This window comes from Sus scrofa, chromosome 9 (assembly GCF_054392235.1).
Source record: "Sus scrofa isolate SSC_HxYL_T2T_F1_AM1 chromosome 9, Sscrofa_HxYL_maternal_Yorkshire_Landrace_v2.0, whole genome shotgun sequence".
In the NCBI taxonomy this organism is placed as follows: Eukaryota; Metazoa; Chordata; class Mammalia; order Artiodactyla; family Suidae; genus Sus; species Sus scrofa.
In genome coordinates this window covers 88,713,868-88,733,960 of record NC_139391.1, presented here as the reverse complement: position 1 = coordinate 88,733,960, position 20,093 = coordinate 88,713,868, and the positions used below count along the sequence as shown (strand labels likewise).

At 33.4% G+C, this 20,093-nt stretch overlaps 1 protein-coding gene across 13 annotated transcripts in view; it reads left to right on the top strand.

Annotated features, from left to right (window-relative positions):
- DGKB (diacylglycerol kinase beta) overlaps positions 1-20,093 on the top strand; it is a 657,175-nt gene that overhangs the window by 161,460 nt on the left and 475,622 nt on the right. For all 13 annotated transcript variants that reach the window (XR_014815900.1, XR_014815899.1, XM_084977158.1 and 10 more), the window contains one exon: positions 6,597-6,695. Coding sequence is in view for 11 of the 13 variants with exons in the window: in XM_084977158.1 (XP_084833284.1) it covers positions 6,597-6,695 (99 nt within the window). In the remaining 2 variants the exon portion in view is untranslated. The remainder of the gene's footprint in view (positions 1-6,596; positions 6,696-20,093) is intronic.

Genomic DNA, 20,093 nt, shown 5'->3' with positions numbered 1-20,093 from the left:
GTTTACATGCTTCCCATAAAGTGCTATTAATATAAGAAAAATTAGAGCTCCTGTCATGGCTCAGTGGTTAATGAACCCAACTGATATCCATGAAGATGCTGGTTCAATCCCTGGCCTCGCTCAGTGGGTTAAGGCTCCAGCATTGCCATGATCTGTGTGGTAAGTCACAGACGTGACTCCGATGCTGCATTGTTATGGCTGTGGCATAGGCCAGCAGCTACAGCTCCAATTCGACCTCTAGCCTGAGAAGCTCCAAATGCCACAGCTGCAGCCCTAAAAAGACCCCAAAAATAATATTTTAGCAAAAAGCTAGCAGAAGTTGCCAAAGTGATGCAACCCAGCACCATCAAAGTTGAGCTTTGGGAAGGCCTATCTGAATGGAGTTCATGAGGAATAGAAGGTAGAGAGAAATAAAGAGAATGAAACTTGGCTTCATCTCAGTAGTTTTCCAAATGGCATTATTTCCTTTATATATGAAACTTCTGGAAATGGCTTGAGTCTTATAAGTTAGACTGATCAATTTCTTAAGAATGTCTCTGTTCAAGAACTGAGAGAATATTTGTTCAGTCTTGGGCCAGATATGTCAAAAGCTTTGGCCAGTTTCCTGATTTGTAAAATGGACTTAATACCTATCTTGCAAGATTTTTATAAGAACTAAATTAATTTTAAAAATCTCTGTAAATGTGGTTAGGGCTGGACTTCATACATAATAGTGCCTCATGACTGGCAGTTTCTATCATATTTGAACGCTAGGTAAAATACCACATGAGGGCACAAAACCCAACACCTGACTTACAGAGGGTGTTCCACGAAAATTACTCATGTCATCTTTCTCTCTCACTCCTGGAAGGATCCATAGTTGTCCAGTCTAAGCATGTTCTAAAACATCCAGAACTGTGTAGTCCTGAATATCACCAAATCCTAGACAAAGCTGATTTATTTATATTCACAAAGAACTGCTGTTCCAGCTCTCTTCTATCAAACATGGTATCATCATGCTTACAATCACTGGAAATAGAGTTAGAAGTCGATTTCCTTTATCCTAGTCTTTCACCTCTATCTCATATATTCAGCCCATCACTGAGCCTTTAAATTTCCTCCTTAAAATATCACTCTCAGATTTGAGTTTTTGTCTTCACCATTCACAGCCCAAGTGCAAGCTCTTAGCACCTCTCAACTAGATTAGAGTTAGAACTCTTGGCTTATCTCCCTAACAGAAGGTACTTTTCCTATAAGGCAGGCTGCAAACCACCTCCAGAATCATCTTCTGAAAATACTAGTGCGCTATCATATGCCACCTTCACCAGCCTATAATAGTTCTGTCACAAGGAATGCAGCCCTCACCTCTTCCTTCCTCGACCTGTTTTTCAGTTCATCAAATATCAGACCCAAACCCAAGCACATGACATATATAATAGTTCCCTCTTTGCCCAGCCTCTGCTGTGGTTGTGCATGTCTGTTGTCAAGCCTTTGGGAAAGCCATGCTTCCCTGCTCTTATTTTGCTCACTCTTATCATTGCCCTGAATACACCCGCCTTAAACTCACTACACCTCCAGAAGCAAATTGAGTTTCCCTATTTCCTTTTTCAGAATCCTTTTTAGACTTTTATTCCATACCAAAGGAAAGACTGAAAGGTTGTCTGACAGTTTCATGTCTGCATGCTAGCATTTTCTATGCTGCTAGACTGCATTGTCCAACATATATTTTTTCTCTAATCACCCTAAATTCTTGATGGAGTGCTGAGTTTAAAGGAGGTCCTCAATAATTTCACTTTAATGACTGCTATACTATTATTCTTAGGTTAAATAGTGAATTTTAAATGAATGATTTAAATTCTGTTTTTTTTTAAATCATCTTGTAATACTCAAATCTATATGAGATATACAAGTAAACAAATACTTAAATATATTAAAAAACTAAAACATTTCAACACTTCTTTATTGGTCAGTACTTGAGGCTTCTTGATGGTATACTATTTTGTTATTTTATAAGTTTGGGCTCTTAAAACTGAGTTTTATCTCCTTTTGCAAGCCTAAAATTAAAAACAGAAAAATCCTGTATAATAACAGTCTTAACGATCTTCTAACATTTAGGCAACCATTTCCCTGTGCTTGATAATTCAACCAGCCAAGTTAAATGTCCTCATTGGTTCTCTCTTCCTTCTCTTATTTATATTATCTGATCATTGAGATCCCACTTTTTGTAGCTGTTCATATCTACCCCAAATGTATTTTCTTGACATTCTACTTAAAACATGTTATAATTGACTCCTGGTTATGGTAAAAGGTCCCTGGTCAGGCAGGACTCGCAAGGTTAAGAGGATGATACATTTTATTTGAGTTTGGCAAAAGGAAGCCTATGTTATGGCTATGAACTGTCTACTTTTGGTGTCATGTGGGACCACTACTTTTATTAAAATAGTAAGCTCAAAACAATAATGTTTCAGGGTTTCCAGTGCCTTTACAATAGAAAGGTTATTATGAAGTAAATGCCGGCACTAAAACAGCACCTTGAAACAGCAAAAATGTTAAGAGATAAGCATGTATAAACCAACAAGTATTCTTCTATGTGAAGTCACTTCATTTTTCTCTAGAAAAATTACTTAATTTTCTTTTTTTCTCCAAATTCTTTGGAAAATTTATTTTCTGTTTTTCTTCCTTTTGACTTAGATTCCACTGTTTTCTTCTTAGTACAATACCCTCACTTTCTTCTCAACTCCATCCCATAAACACACACACAGTCTTATTCACACATTTTCCTTTCCCTCCTAAATTGAGACAGTTTTTTCAATAAACATAGATCTGGCTCTAAATTAAGTGCTATTGGAAATTGTCATAAACTCTGAAATTATTTCCAAGTATTTAATTCACTTCCAGGAATAGCTGGTTCGTATTTCATAAATTTCCTAGATATAGAATTGATTCTTTTAATGTGAATGGAAGTTTCTGTACGTATAATAAAATAATGACCTGAGGATTTCTATGCCTTATTCTGTAAAAATGCAAAGATAACTGTGAACAAAAATAAAAACATTTTAAAGAAGATAATTTATTTCCTCTGGGGCTCCATTGGCCATTTCATTAAGAAACAAGGCTCATCAATATCTTAGTTTATTTCTTTTCTTATTGAGGCTCTTTTGTGTTTTGCTGATTTGAGATCTGGGTTATCTTTAAGAAAATTGTCGGACTTTAGTATCTTATTGATCTAGAAGAACTCAGCTCTGTCTTTTTATATAAAATGTCATGGTGACAAGTTTAGGCAACTTGTTTTTATTGTTGATTATATTCACTTTTTTTCCCTTTTTATAGTCTTATAGAAAAATAGCATAAATACAGAAAAGTATAAATATCTTAAGTATAGAACTCAATGAACTTTGCGCAAATGAACACCCAGTGTATCTAGTACCTGATCAGGAAACAGAACATTACCAGTAACCTAAGATAGTTTTAGGGTGAAATAGCTTTTAAATTCTGTTATATGGTTTCTATGTTGTTAATATTTGTTCTTTTTTAATAGACTTTATTTTTCACAGAAGTTTTAGTTTCACAGCAAAAATGATGTTCCTTTTCAATTTTGATTAAATAGTCCCGGGAACTATAAGCATTTTTTCTCATTGGCTTTCATGTTTTATATTTTGTGCTCAAATATGTCTCTGAGCAATATGGTCAATTAACTAGATTTGGTATTCAAATTGTGCGATGATCAGTGTTTTCCAACCTGGTGTCCTCAAGCTTCGACACTCTGGCTACAAACAGTGTCATGATGTTGATGGACACCTGAATATATTTAGCAGCTACCAGATTCCAATGTTAATAAAACTATAAGGTGATTAGTTAATACACACTTCTTGGAGAGGAGAATATTCTTGCAGTGTGTCTCCCTGTTTCACTGGTGACAATAGGGATACCTACTTTCTTGTAGACCCTGCTGCCTGCCCAAATTCCTGCAAAGACTCTGCCTTCCAGATACCGAGGCAAAGCTTGGGGATATAGGTCACGTGGCAGTCAAACTGGACAGTTCCATGCTGCAGAGAATAATATTTCGTAGGACCAGTTGCCAGTACTTTTACTCTGAAACCTTCAAACTACAATATAAAGAATTATCCCTTACACACATGTTCTGTAAAGCTTATCAACTCTGGTTCTACCTGAGTTCTCAGTTCCTTCTTTTTCGCTGGGAAATTAACCTGCATTGCCAAAAGCCACCATTAAATTCATTTTATTTTTGTTATCTTTTCTTACACCCAGTAGCCCCATATTACTGTATAGAGGAGTCAGCATCCATTACTGTATCAGTTGCAGATTGTTGGAGATCAGTTGTGTGGAAACATGGAGGAGGCTGAGCCCTCAGATTGTGTATCTGTTTTCAGTGCTGTCAAGAAACTCAGAGTGCCCCACCCTTCTGTCCTTGAGAGTCACATGTAAAGCTTTACAAAGTCCAGTCAAGGGTGCAAATTCAGTACTTTCTCACTCTGTACACACAGAATTTTTGTCTCAAATCTTGCTACTTGTACAGAGTTCTTACAGTCTTGCATTGTTAGTTTTAAACAGGTTGTACAGGATCAAAAAGCAAAAGTTTTTTTCTCTGTGGCACCACAGTACAAAGGAGACTTAAGACACAGAGCCTGTCTTTGGTTTGGGTTCAGGTTTCATAGAGATCCATATATTTGTTTCCTATGGTGGCCATAACAAAATAACAGCAAAATGAGAACAGAAATATTTTCTTTCGTAATTCAGGAGGCTAGATACCTGAAATGAAGATGTCAGCAGGGCTATGTTCCCTCTGAAGCCTGTAGGGAAGACTCCTCTCTTGTCTTTTCCTGATTCTGGTGGTGGCTTTTAGTTTTTGGTGTTCCTTGACTCACAGCTGAGTCACCAGTTCTCTGCCTCTGTGGTCACATGGCCTTCTTCCCTCCATACTTGTCTTTTATGTTCAGATTTCTCTCTTTTTAAAAGGACACAAGTCATTGGATAAGGGCACAAGCTAATTCAGTATAACTTCATCTGAACCTGAATACATCTGCAAAGATCTTATTTCCAAATAAGTTCATATTCACAGGTACCAAGAGTTAGGACCTCAGTTGGTGAAAGATTAGATTTAAACCTACAACATTTGGTAAAACTTAAGGCTGAATGCAGGATTCCAGGACCATGACTTATTCTAAGAAAATTGATTAAATCTAATAAATCAACTATGTATTTAAACCAGTCACTAATTTCATTTCGAGGAAACTATACATCTCATTTGCCAAATCAGAGTTTAGTTCTGCTTTGTATGTGGCTTCATTTGCCTCTTTATCTTCAGTTCTTCTCACCTCTTAACAAAGATCAGAAATACCTGATAATATTAAACCCCCTTTTTTTGTAAGGAGTTTACAGGACACTGAGAAGCAGAATTGCTAATTACAGATGAACGTTAAAGGTACTTTTATTTCATGTAATGTTGTCTAGTGTGTGTTAATTACAGTACAGGTAGCCTTAACTTCAAGGCAGGGTGTTACCATGATAGAGGACTTAGCTTCAAGGACAATAGAATTACCCCTTCAGTAGTAGTGATCTACTGTCACCAGCAGCAGATCAACACTCCTTAAACCCCTCTGATTGGTTGTTAATTAACTGTTATAAATATAGGTTTGTTATGGAACTTAGGAACTTAATGTAACCATGACTTAGACAGGGTGGCCTTTGATACACAGCTGAAAAATGAAGCAGCTCATTTTTGGTTTGGAACAAGATATGTTATTTTATTAACATGAATAGTTTTTCTAAAATATGAATGTTTCATATTAAATTGACAAGGAATAGTAGACAGAACTCCCTAGATGCCTTTAAACAACTACTACCTTAGCAATTCAGTATGGCTCCAATAAGTTCTACCACTTCAATTTTTTTAAAAAATTACTATTTAATGCACTATGTTATAACACTTTAAGTTAAACTTGTGACCAAGCTTGATAAAAAATATCAGTGTAGGTTCTTACATGTCGAAAAGTAAATAACACGTTGTATGATTATACACTCAGTGAAGAGCTGGTAAATACAATATAAAGATAAATTTTTATCATCATAATCATCTTCTTATATTTATATCCTGTTCCTACTGAGATGAATCTCTGGTTACATTTACATATTGAATTAGAAAGTTAAAACTAATGATGGGATCAATTATGCCCCATACTGAGCTGTGCACTTTGGAATGACTTTGAGAAAACAGGAGGGTCAAAAGAAAAAAAAAAAAAGCATCCACAGTGCATAGTGGTTTCAAGATTATGCTAACAGATAAGCAAAGGAAGCGTTGTAATGGACAATAATGTGTGTTTGTGAAAGAAATCAGGCTTTTTGGTGGAAAACCTAAAGCACATTTTTAATATAAACATTTATGAGAATTGGAAGGTGCATAGGCTAGGTCACGAAAGTTGCTAAACAGTTTATTTAAGGTAGAATATATAAGGGCAAATGTAATATGAATCCCTTTATGATCCTGTTTGTTCTTGTAATACTTTATTGTTTTTGCCGTATCTCAGTGGAAATATAATCTGCTCCATGTTTGCTGTTGTCATGCAGAATTTGATAGTGTCTTCTTTCTCCTTCCCTAGCTGCATAATAAATGTGCTTCTCATCTAAAACCTGAGTGTGACTGCGGACCTTTGAAGGACCATATTTTACCACCCACAACAATCTGTCCAGTGGTACTGGTGAGTTTTTCCTTCTCATCATTCTGCTATAACTGGGGGTTTCTAAGACCAACTGATATGCTCTACCACTAGATACTTCCAGAGACCGTTTTCCATTGATTAAGGCAGAACTCTCTAGAACTTAAAAAAAAAAAAAAAAAAAAAAAAAAAAAAAAACTCCTCCCTTCAGAGAAGACCCCTTTGTCCACTGTATGTCTTCTTTCCTTCATGGCACAATAAACGTCTTGGCAAGGTATGCTCTGACTAAAGCTGACTCAGGTTTTATCACTGATCGTGCTGTACTTACCAGAAATTGTATAGACAGAACACATCTACATTTTACATGTTTTATAGATCTAACTTCCCAGAATAATGAAGTTATTCTTATTGGCAATTTTGCTGGAGATGCAAATTCTATATCTGCAATAGTGAGGTCTCTCACTTAAGTCAGAGGTTATTTAAAATGAGGACACATACCTTGAAGAAAGCTATGGACTGCCATTAGCTGTGTTTTATCTTTTATTAGTGACTAATAAATTTAACTGACTGCAAAATAATCACTTGATTCAATAAATATACAAGTTACAAATCTGTAAGTAACCTGAAAAGAACGAATCTTGATAGAAAGAGAAGCAGATATTCAAAGATAATATTCATATTAACATTTTAAAATCCCAATTGTTTCTAAAGTGAAACAGTTATTTTATAAAACAAACTATTTTATATCCATAATGCATTTCTCATTTTTAAAAAACAACATGGAAATTAACTAGCTGGAACTTCGGTTTGATATAATAAAATACAACAACTAAGAAATGTTAGACAAATACTTTTCTAAAGGTCAACTTAGAAATTAATCAAATTACTCAATTTGCACCCACTTATGATTCATTTTGTAATTATCTGTAAAATACTGGTCGTATTTAAATGCCTTTATTTAAGAAAAATTAAAAACTATTTTCTCAAACTGCAAATAAAAAGCAGAAGAAAAAACCTCCATATTGCTGAGGATAGCAATTACTAATTCTAAATTTACTTTCTGCATGTAAGATATATTAGACATCCTGTAGTAAATAAGATTAATTAAAAATAATGAGTCATATTAAAATACTTTATATTTTAGATGAATTTTAGTAATTTTTTATACTTTTGTATGATTTTCTTAAAGAGAAAGAACTTGTGGAATTTTTAACATTTGCATTATTTTAAAAAATTATAGTGATCTCACAGGTTTAGATTCATCCTTGATCTCAGATTTTAACTCTAAGATGAAATCTATCATGTCATTCTATTACCCAGCTATCTGGGTCGAACTCTCTTCAGTTCAGTAAGCTAGGGGGCTACTTCTTTGGCCCATTTATGTCAACCTCTGGTTATACATGTTCAAACATGAGAAAAATTCTTTTATTATTCCATTCTTTCTTTCCTTGAGAGAATCACAGGTAAAGAACATGTGATCAATGAATATTCTTGTTGCTAACAATCTTGCAAACTCTTTCATTGCTTTTGCAGACACTTTTGATACTGGATTTATTTTCACTCATTAAATCTTCCTACAGTTTTTATCATGATTTGTATCTCAACATTTGCTATGTTATCATTTCCTTGGCACTCTCTGCTCTGAGGTATTCAGCACTGTTAACCACCTCATCCTTCACACGTGTCTACCTTTCATTGACACCCACCATACCACACTCTCTAGCTGCTTCTTCTGTCTCTGGATGCTTCCTTTTAATATCTTTACTGGTTTTCAGGACTTCAGTCTGCCCTGTGTTGGCTCATCCCTTGGCCCTACCCTCACATGCTATCACTTTCCAGTCTTCTTCCAAGTGAGGTCTTGTTTATTCACTTTATTTTACTATGCATTAACTTATGTTAAGTTCCTCCTCCTCATCTGAATCTCTAAACTATAAAGCTGCAATCGGGAGGTCCCGTGTTGTTTTACATGCTCAATATGTTGTTGTTACTATTACTATTATTATATATGAATAATAATAACTCATTTATTGAACACATACATACCAGCTGCTATGCTAATTCATTCATTCATCCAAAAATATTTATTGAATATCTAGTATGTGCCCTGTATTATTAACAGTAGAAGGGAGAACACTACAAAAACAAGTTATATCTTTACCTTCATAAAGTTTTCACTCCAGTGGGGTGAAATGTTAATAAAGAAGTAAGTTATTTAGTACCTGGTTTTAATAATATACTGGTGGTATTTAAAACTTAAAGGACAAAGTTAAAACAGGAAGAGAAGAAATGATTAAACTGCAATTATAAAAGAAATAGTTAAGAATTTACCAAGGAATAGTTGAATAAAGAAAGTTTATTGAAGTTTATTTGAATGAAGAGTTGAGGAGTGTGAGGGAATTGCCCATGTATCTATCTGGGGACCAAGCTTTGTGGACAGAGGAGTCACCAAAGAAGGGCAAGGGAAGACTCAAGGGCAGGAGAAGCCTGACATATCCAAAGAACATTAAGAAATTAGTGGCTGGATCTTATTCTGCAGGAGGAATAATAGTAGAGAATGTCAAAGATGTCTTAAGATTTTCAAATGTGTAGGACAAGTTAGACCATTCTAACTAATGCTTTTTTTGTGAATGAAGTTGGAAGCCATAAGATTGTTTGAACCAAGAAAGAGAATGATGTGACTGATAAAAAGAAGAGTCTAACTTGTGAGTTGAGGGAGAACCAAAAAAATAAGCTATGACACTTAGAATTTCTTAGAGGTGTAGGAAGCTGCATCATTGATGAGAGCAAGGATGTTATGAAAATTTTGAGGATTGGGAGAAGTTACATAACAGTTACCTAGAGAGTGAGAGCTACGAGGATCAAGGGAAATACTGTATGACTGCCACGGTATAATGAGTGTTCTCTTGTTAATCATCATGAGTTTAGAAAATGATTTGTAACCTTGGATGGGTCACATCTTGTTAAATTTCTCCATTTACTTTCTAGCTGTAGGAGTAGAATAGACATGGACCAGCATTCATGAGATTGTGTTTTGCCCAGTACGATGAAAGGAGAGAAGCAAAGGAGTTGAGAGTGTACAAAGGAGTGATTATAGGAATTGGGCATGGAATTTAAGCTGGGTAACAAGGGAAGTAAGGACATGAAGAGTGAAGTACAGTAGGGATGTTAGGAAAAATACAGTGTGGATCATTGATTAAAATGATCTCACTGTAATCAAAGTATGTTTGATTACAGTGGAATCAAAATTTGCTGGAATCAAAGGTATTGGTGTCAAGTTACAAGAATGAATGCATGCTGTACAGTAGAAAAAAACTGTATTGGGGAAATAGCAATAAAAAATTAAAAAATTAAATTAAAAACATTCTAAAAAAGAATGAATGTCATACAATTGACATTATTAAAGGGTTGCTGCTATTGCTAATGACAAGTCTGAATTAATTTAATCATCACAGTGATGCCATAAGATAAATATTGTAACTATCCCTATTTTACATATAAGGAACCTGGTAAACATAGAGATTCAGTTGCCCATGTCACATGACTATGAAGTGACAATCTAGAATGGGAACCCAGAGCTTGTACACTCAGATAATCCTTTCTGCCCCTTCTCCAAATTCCAATGTTGGCCTTCTCTATATGTCTTTCCTCAGAGACCAGAACCTTCATTTCCCAAATTTTCTAAGCCAGAAACCTAATAATAATTATCATTTATGTCTCATCTTTCAGTATCACATTAGGCAGATTATTCTAATGTTCTTACTCATTTTCTTTTCTTCAACCCAACCGTTAACTGTCTCAATGTCACTCCCCAGTTGTTCTGCAGAATTGTCCTAGTACTAGGAGCGTTATCACTGAATTCCCTCTTTCCTATGCACCCTCCACACAGCTTCATGGATCCACTTTCAAAAAATACAATAAAATATTTTTCTGCTTAATATTTAAAATATTTTTAGTGATTCCTAATTGAATGCCAAACTATCTAGCATGGTAAATAAGACTTTTGAAACAACTCAAGTCACCCAGTCGCTCACATATAACCTTACTCCCTAGAAATCAAAGATTTGAACTACTCTATCTCTATGTACACCTGCTCTCTAAAGCCTTTGTGGTTTTGTACATGTTAATTAGCCTAAATCACTTTGCCTTAAAATTTCCCCTGACTTGTTAGGTAGAGATTAAAGTTTACTTTCTGATCATAGAACAAATACATTGACTCTTAAACCCGTTAACTGTTTAAATACTAAAACTTTAAACAAATTAATAAAATTGTTCAGCACATAAAATTGCTTAATGTGCTTCAACTGATGGGCTCTGAGGCTTTTCAATTTGTGAACTCTATTTAACTTCCCAGGAGTGATTTCACACTGCATCACCTGCAGTATATTTTTAATCTTTCATTGAAAGAAAATCATTAGTGCTCACAAATCATATGATCTTGGTTTTTTTTATTTTTTAATAACAATTTTCTTCTTAAAAACATATCTCAGTTGTCTCAGTTTCTTATGATAATGTTCTCTACAAAGAGCAAGTGAATGTCAAACACAGTTATTGCAAAGTGGTTATCAATATTTCTAGCTCATTCTAGAAACTATGAATGAAGAACACATGACGTATGATTTTATTGAGGATTTTTATCCCTTGCCTTTAACCCTGCGATCAGGAATTGGTTATAGAATAAAAATATAAACTCATTATGGATTCGTAATTCCTGGTTGAAACTTCTTAATGAAATACTTCAAGGTCAAAGTCCATTCCAGCAGTCTTATATTTTAGAAGATCTTTTCAGGTATTAATTATCTTTATTTATTTCAAAAAATTCTGTACCCCCTCTCAATCTTCAATCCCCCCAACACTTATTAAGTTAATGATTACATACATATGTGCTCACCTATTATAAAGATTAGGAAGGTGAGCATCTTAACTGCACTGCTGACACGTTTCTATAAGCATGCACTAAAAATGGCTTCCGCAGATTATGTCTTAATAATGCTGATGGCCATAAAAATGGTTTAAAACCAACTACTCTGAGATTAAAATAGAAATGCAAGACATGATTCCAAATATTAAATATAGTCACTGTTTTCTGGAGTTGCAATTGGTATCTAGCATATTTTGAGAATACTATCAAAAAACTTAATTGCTTAAAATTTATCAAGATTTTTTTCCCATACTGTGTTTAGGTGTTTATGATTCTTTCTTTGATGATTTTCCAGCAAAAATGATTATTACCACAGTTCATTTTCTGCCATATTGAAGATAATTCAGAACCATTTACAAAGGTAGATTTCTTCAAGGATTTCCCTCATCCCACCTTTAATCAAATATAAAGTCCTTATCTATTCAGTAAGGACTCTTGTTCAGCATCTTAATTTCTATAAAAGGCCAGTAACCCTTACCTCATGATTGTCAAAATAGACTATCTGCCATTAATGAACTCCATCAAAAGTGCATTTTTGATTCTTATTTTGGATCACACTCAGGAATCTCTGCTGTCCAGTTCTAATCAAATGTCAATGTCAAAAATTATATATGAAATTATATATGAAATTATTATATTTCATATAAAATATGGCCTGATGAGCATGCAATTTACCCACTCTTTTATGTTTTAAGTTTTACCCTTAACCCAAGAGAGACTTGGTCCATGTTGCTTAAGTCCCTTACAGTGTTGGTTTAGTTAAATGTGAATTCACCATTTTGTCTTCATTCTGCATTGGAAGGTTATTTGTTTGTTTGTTTGTTTGTTTTAATCATATGAAAGTGTTCCATTGTAACAGGAAAGATATATTGTTGTTGGTAATGCCTTCATTACTTAACAGAAGGCCCTCTCAGCTCTGTTCATTTTTCATCATGTTTTGTTACCTTATGGACTCTGTGAGTCTTTACTATCATCTGTTATTTTCTGTCCCTAAGAAACATAGAGTTAGATTTATATGGACATTTGACCATGATGCTTGGGTATATGTTACTTCTATCTGCTAATCTATAACACTATTGCTATCCTTTCCATAAATTTCCCTTCACTATAATGGCCTCATTTAGTACTTTAAAATTACTTTTGATAGTACATAAATTTGTTAGGTAACAAATAGGCAAGAGTCCCTTTGATTCTTAGAGTAATTTTATAGTAGGAGCTATAAGTTTGATCAGCTTCTCTAGAATTATGGTGTAGTCTTACATTAATTATAGATTTTATATATTTTTAAATGGTCAGGCTAACTGGGCCTCTGTGATCAAAAATGTTTTTGTAATGATTCTTCAGTTTGGGTTAGGCTTTTATTCAATTCATTCTGCCATACTTGAGATATCTCATGAAGAAGTAACTTTTTAAACTTTATATTTGAACAGTGAATGATGATCATCAGAAAAATCATTTCTGTTATACTTAGCTCCATAATTTAATTTAAAATTCTCTATATATAAAATAATTATTTTTCATTATAATTTAAAAGCAAGGTTCTATTCTGTAAATAAGAGGTTAATTTTTAGTAATTTTCTATATCAACATATGTTACTAAAGTTGATAAATTAAAATATAGGGACTATATAATGTTGATTTCTTTAAACTTGAGTTTATATTACATATAAATATCCACTCTTTATATAACTGCTCTGTGCCTTTTAAATATTTTTAAGATCATTGCTGATAGCCAAGTACATTATTTTTATACACACTATCTGCAGTGCTAGATTCTTTCTGTTTTTTCTTCTTTTTCCTTTCTTTCTTCTTTCCATTGGCTTTTATTAAAGTCACTGGAGCTAAAAACTCAGATAAGAACAGTTCTCTTATTTACTGTAATTTTGATTTTATTGCACAAGTCGGCGAAACAGATTACACATTAGGGTATGAAAAACATTAACTTATTGAGGCTTTAGTGAAGTGATTCTTCATCCATCCTGAGGGTAATTCAAGAGTAAATGAAAACTTTCTTGAGGATATGATACCTGTGCTGAATCTTGAATAAAATCAAGATTTGGCTGGCAAATGCAAAGTGAACTTCATATGAATAGTCTCAGAAATAAGAGAGCACAGAGTGAGATCTTGAAACTGCAGAATATCTACTAAGGCTTATAAATCAAGGTAAGACTTAGAGAGACAGAAAAGATCTGAGGTAGTGAAAAGTCTAGCCTTTCTTGTCAAGAATTTGGCCTCTATCCAATGTGAATAGGAGACTGCATGATCAGATTTGTGTTTTAGAGAGATAATCTTGCTGGCAGTATGAATTATCATAAATTTAAAGCACTGAGAAGGGGAGATATGAGAGAGTAATTACTGGTTTGTGAGGCAAATATCAGAAAAGACCAACAGAGGAGAAAAACTGGGGAATCAGGAGAGAAGATTGTAGCAGAGAGAAGAAGTTTAGTGTTTGATTTGACTTCAAAATAGTTTAGTTCCAGGAGACAGTAAAGTCCAGTATGCAGCCATGGATCTGGGCACCTCAGCTGGTGTTCAGAGGAAGTTCCTTAGATGTCAGTGGTCAAGGAACTCTGGGGATGGTCTATATACGCCGTCCATAAAACCACCCAAGATAATTACAGGATCTTGATGGAATGGTTGCTATATGACAGTAATGAATAAGGGGAGAAGGGGGAACTGTTAGAGACAAAAGTCTCAAATGATTCTACTTTAGGGCTGGAGAAAGGATGATATTGATGCATAGCCAAGAGATTCCATTTAAAACAAGAGCAAAGTAATGGAACAAGTAATGTTTGAGAGAATGAGCCACCTCTTTTCAAAAGTGTTATAAAGTTGTAGTAACTTAGAATTAAAAGGGATAATTTGTTTCTTTTGAGAAAAGTTTCCAGAGAGCCCACTGAAAAGATCAATTGAGAAAGAAAGCAGAAATAAGTATGGGATAGTGCTATCCAGAAAGGATGGAAGACAAGAAACTTAAGTTTCTAACATAAATACTGGATCTGTAGGCAAGCTGTGCCCCTTTCAAGTGGTTACAAAATGACGGCAAATGATTTGTGTCTGGAATGTAAAAATAATTTTTATAAACCAGTAACAAGCTACAAATAATCCAATCCAAAAGGGCAAAAGATCTAAAGAAATATATGAATAAAACTACGTACATGTAAATCACCTTTAAACAAATGACTGAATCCTCACCATCTTTATTTATCAGGATAGGACGTGGAACAATCAGATTGTCCATACATTAAAAGTGTGAGAGCATATTGGTTCAACCTAGTTACTTCTAGCAGTATACTGTTTGTATTTGAATCTGTTTCACTAGTATCATGATGTAAGGCAAGTTACAACATTTTGTACCTACATATTTCATTTGAGAAATGGAATTAATGAATTCATGAAAATGCCTTGAAACTATCCTATTATATAGTAAGTACTCAGTTGGTATCATCTAATATGACTGTTATAAGTATTATGTTGAGTCAGCAAGTGAATTTAATATGCATTTATTAAATAAAATTTATGAAAATAATATCAAATATAGAGAAAAACGTTTAAAATTTTTAAAATTTTATGTAGGAACCATTATCTATCTGTCTATCTGTATAGAACCATAAAGTTTGTCTCTTATTTCTAAATGTATAATTTTTGACATTTTTGTGATTAAAATTGACATATCATATGACATCATATTTTTACATTAAACTGATCATTAATAATTCAGTGTTTATATAGTATATGTATATATACTATGAAACCTTTACTAATAGTTATATATTATTTCATTTATTGAAGATATAATTCAGTTGAAACAATTTATATTAACATGTTTTTAATTCCTTATTTTGATCTTGTAAATAATACTTTAGTGAATAACTTTATAAAGACTGGCTTCTCCAAGATACTCTCTAATCAATACTTTGCAAAGTATCATTTTCTTCCCATGCTGTATTATTTTGTTCTATAAATGAATTAGATTTCATAGTTGTTAAGTTCTTCATGTACTATATATTTCCAGTCAGGAACACAATGATTGACATGCATCCTTAAGCCAAAAATTTGTTTTATGATAAACTATTAATCATTTAAGTATTTTAAAAACTAATTTCACAGGATTGTTTTATCTTATTTTGAAACAGACATGATATTATCAGAATCTGCAGTGAATGTAGTATTCATTGACCAAAAGGGATATGAAATAAAGAATATTTCAGCATTGTGCTTCTTTTGGTCCAGTTGTGGTATATTCTTCCCAGAATACTTTCTCTTATTATAATATCCTGTATTACCTTAAATTAACCTTTAAAGATGCCAACGAAATAAATAATAAAACTTGTTAGAATGGAAGACAAAAATATTGAGAAAATATAAATTTTAACCATAGCCTTAAGATTTGATTCAAATGGTTACAGTTCTACTTCTCCCTCTTCTTTGCTGTGACTCTGCAAACTTGGCCAAGTGGTGGTGTTGCTGAAGCAGCAATCTCTGTATCTCTAGGTATAACACCCTCCGAGAACCATATGTCTATATTAACTTTTCCTCTTCCTCCGATCTTATTTGCTCTTCCACAATTATAAGAATTCTCCTAAATTATGCATTGTAGATATGGTAAGTCTTAAATAGCATAGAATATGTTAAATCTTTCCTTAGAGCATGTGTTTACTCCTCAGTAATGTCAGGGGCCTGTTAGGGAGTGGAAGTGTAGCATGTGTTTCTTTGCTACAGTCCAAGTATTATGGGCTCTTTCAATTGCATCTTTCACTTAACCTAACCAGCAACAGTTAATGATGATGACGTCAATACTAAATATCAGCTAATTAAAAGAGGAAGGGAGATATTTGAATTCTCTGTGATTTTGAGACGTGGATTTTGAATTCTCTGTAACCTTGTTTCCTGTACTAGTTAGAGAGCTCCCAGAAGTGTAGTGTCTGGTGGAGAGGCGTGAACAGTTGGCTAAGGATATGACTTGCCACACGGAGCTTCAGGCTTTATTTAATATCATTTCAGCTGCTTCACCCTTCTTTTGCACTTACCTCTTTAACCTTAACCACAGTTACTTTTTTCTTGAAAATTCTTTATGTAATGGATCATGGGTTTGTACCTATGCACTTTTCTTTTTTGTCTAAGAGTGGGACAAAGCACATTGTCAGCGCTCAATAAATGTTTCATCAATGTCATTACTTAATATTCATTTAATTAATATTCATTATAGATCAATTCATAATTGTCATCATGGTAATGATAGGCAAGAAGGAATCTCATTTTCCCCCCTATTTTGAAAATGTAACTCAGGCTCAATTTCATGATATTATTCATAAAGGAGAGCTGCTTTTTATTTATTTTTGAATATATAGAATTAAATTCTAAATGTTCTTATTTTTTGCCTGTGGTTTTCTGATTTACAGTCCAATAAAAAAACACATTAAGCACTAGAGAGCTTTAATATTTGTAAACTAGTATAGATCCATTTGATAAGGCATAGTCTTCATGTACATGTATTTTAAAAGGACAGAACTCAAGAAATCTGAAAAGGACCTAGGACACTAAGTGAGGATTCCATCATCTAGACATGAGAGATGAACCACTTAGCTGTTACATTGTTTTAGTTAGATTGGTTTTACTGGTTTCTGAAAAACCCATCTTTATGCTAATGTAGGTTATGTTATACAGAATATGTGTACATATAATCAGGGTCTAATATAGGAGAACAGTTCATATTCTATGGTTTATTATAATTTTTTAACCTAACAAATATGGTAAATTCTATTGTTAGGACTCTTAGTTTTTGCTTATTTTTTAATAGGGCTACAAAAATATTCCCACAAGTTTCTATGATATTTTATACCTAAAATATTACTGTACCCCGAGAAAGTTAAAATAAGTTTTTAAGGAAACAAACTGGTTTTGTCATGATTTATAGAAAATCAAAAGTCTGATATGACATAAATTGGAAGTTCAGTTAATTGAAAATCTGATAGAAATCTAAGACAGGGGAGTGAGCCATTGTGGCTCAGCGGTAACGAACCCAACTTGTATTCATGAGGATGCGTGTTCCATCCCTGTCCCTGCTCAGTGAGTTAAGGATCCGGTGTTGCTGTGAGTTGCATTGTAGATCACAGATAGTTCAGATCTGGTATTGCCGTGGCTGTGGTATAAGCCAGCAGGTGCAGCTCCAATTCGACCCCTAACCTGGGATTTTCCATATGCTGCGGGTGTGGCTCAAAAAGGGAGAAAGAAAGAAGGAAGGAAGGAAGGAAGGAGAGGAGGGAGGAAAGAAAGAATCATGTAGCCAAAAATGAACACCATGTAAAGAAAGACTAAAAATTTTTAAAATCTAAAATATATTAAATAAACTCAGATAAAGCGAAGAATATCCTGTGGATCTGATTTAAAAGTGAGGATGTGAGAGTATGTTTAGTGAATTGTTATTCTGCACTTATTACCAACTTATTACCAACAAGTTTTTATAGTTTATATGGATATACAGTAAGCAGCAATATAAAACATAATAAAATTTGTGTCAAATTTAGACTTAGAAATTCATGTCACAGCATCCTAAAAAGTTCACAGAAGTAGTTCACAAATTTGCCCCTGAGATTCTTGGTAGTCTTAGGAAAAGGAAGGAAATGTTGCTTGACAGTAGTCACAACTTAAAAACAAACCATTCATTTCTTTCCTTGTTACTGTTATTACTAAGATGGGAGATTAATTTCATCCATGTAAAATTGTATTGGTTTGGGACTTTACTTAAACAATATTTCTGTAATTGGTATAGTAGCCTTTGTTTCCTTAGATTTTGCTGTTTTTATGACAATTGTCAGTGCAGACTGATGGCTTATGACTAAAGTGCATTTTAGTATAAATAAGTCTATTTGGTGCCAAAATAAAAGACTAATAATTCTGCAACAAGGAAATGAAGAAATAAGCATAGTAGTTAGTTAGATGTCATATATGAAGATTCATTGCATCAAGCAGAAGCAGAAGAAGATGTTAGCAATTTTACATGACCATGAATACTAATGTAAATACCTACTTCACAATAACTGATTGAAAAGTAGTATCTAGAAGATTAAGAACATACATAGAGACAGAAATTATGCCTTAGCAGCAACTAAAATATATCAGTATCTGCAGAGGGGAAAAGCAACCCTGAGAACAACTGAATTGGTAATTAGAGGGAGAAGATTAAGAAAATCTCTTGCAGTGCAAAGAAGAATGGCAACAAAATGGAAAGATATTATGCTACCCCTAAACAAAAAATTAAAGCTAAAGTTTTCTCTTAAGTCTAAGTACACTGAAGATGAAACTGAACTAAAAAGAACCTGCATTTCTTCAAATTCACTCATCAACTTAAAGCAATTCCCATGCAATATGTTTTGCTAGAAGATTTTTTTTTTTGCCTCCAAGAATAAATGTGTACATTATAAGTTTTGAGAAAGATGAGTAATAAGGAAGGATCTGTTTTAACAAATCCTAATATGTTTACTAAAGCTACAGAGATCAAAATGATGTAGTAGTGGCTCTGGAAGGTATAAAGAATCTAAATGTCTCAAACATGTTGAACTATATGTAATGGTGTGATGTGTAATGAAGGTCATATGTCAAATCTAGTAACATATGAGAGATCAGGGTGTTTAGATTACTTTATAACCATATGAGAAGCTACATTAAAATAAATTTTACTTTATACCCATTCCAAAATAAAGCAAGCATGGATTAAAGATTTAATTGTTGCCTGCAGAAGAACTTTTTTTCTAAAGAGAGAAAAATGAAGGATTGATAGCCTTGACCCATCAAAAATTTCTTTAGAAATTTGTAAAGACAAAAATTTACAAATCAATATAAACATAATCATTACAACAAAAAGCCCTATTTTGTAAAAATAATGCAAATAACTAAAAATAGTTTTAAAGCTTATAAATATCCAAGAATGTCAAACTAAAAAATAAAATTTACTTTTTCTATCCATTTTTGGCAAATATATATCAGTATTGGCAAGGATGTACAAAATTGGTTGTTCTCATTAAATATTGGTAAGCCTAAATTGCCCCAAACTGTGTCATAAAAGCTCCCAAATATATGTCAACCCTTGTGTTGGTATTTCTGCTTATATCTTCCAAAGGAAGATTTGGATTAGTGCAGGGAAAATATCCAGATGTAGTTTCGTAACCATAGAAATAAATGCTTTATATTAGTCTTGTCTTCTAACTTTTAAATTTTGAGTTCAATAAAAATGAGTCCCTTCACCAGTATATATTTGAGAATAAATTCCACCTTGTAGAGGTAACCCGTGGTTTTAATGATTCCAGATGAAATTTAGGTGATTATGAAGTATTTATATACATACTTCCTCTGTTTTGCTATTAAATATTACTTGTCAAGTCTCAACTTTCTCTTGAAACCTGAACAAGAATTGATTTATATATGTCTTTTGTCCATAAATGAATTTCATGCATAGTGCAATGATTTTTGACTCAACCCTCTCTTTATTCCTCATCCTATATGTTCATCCTATAGTTTCCCTT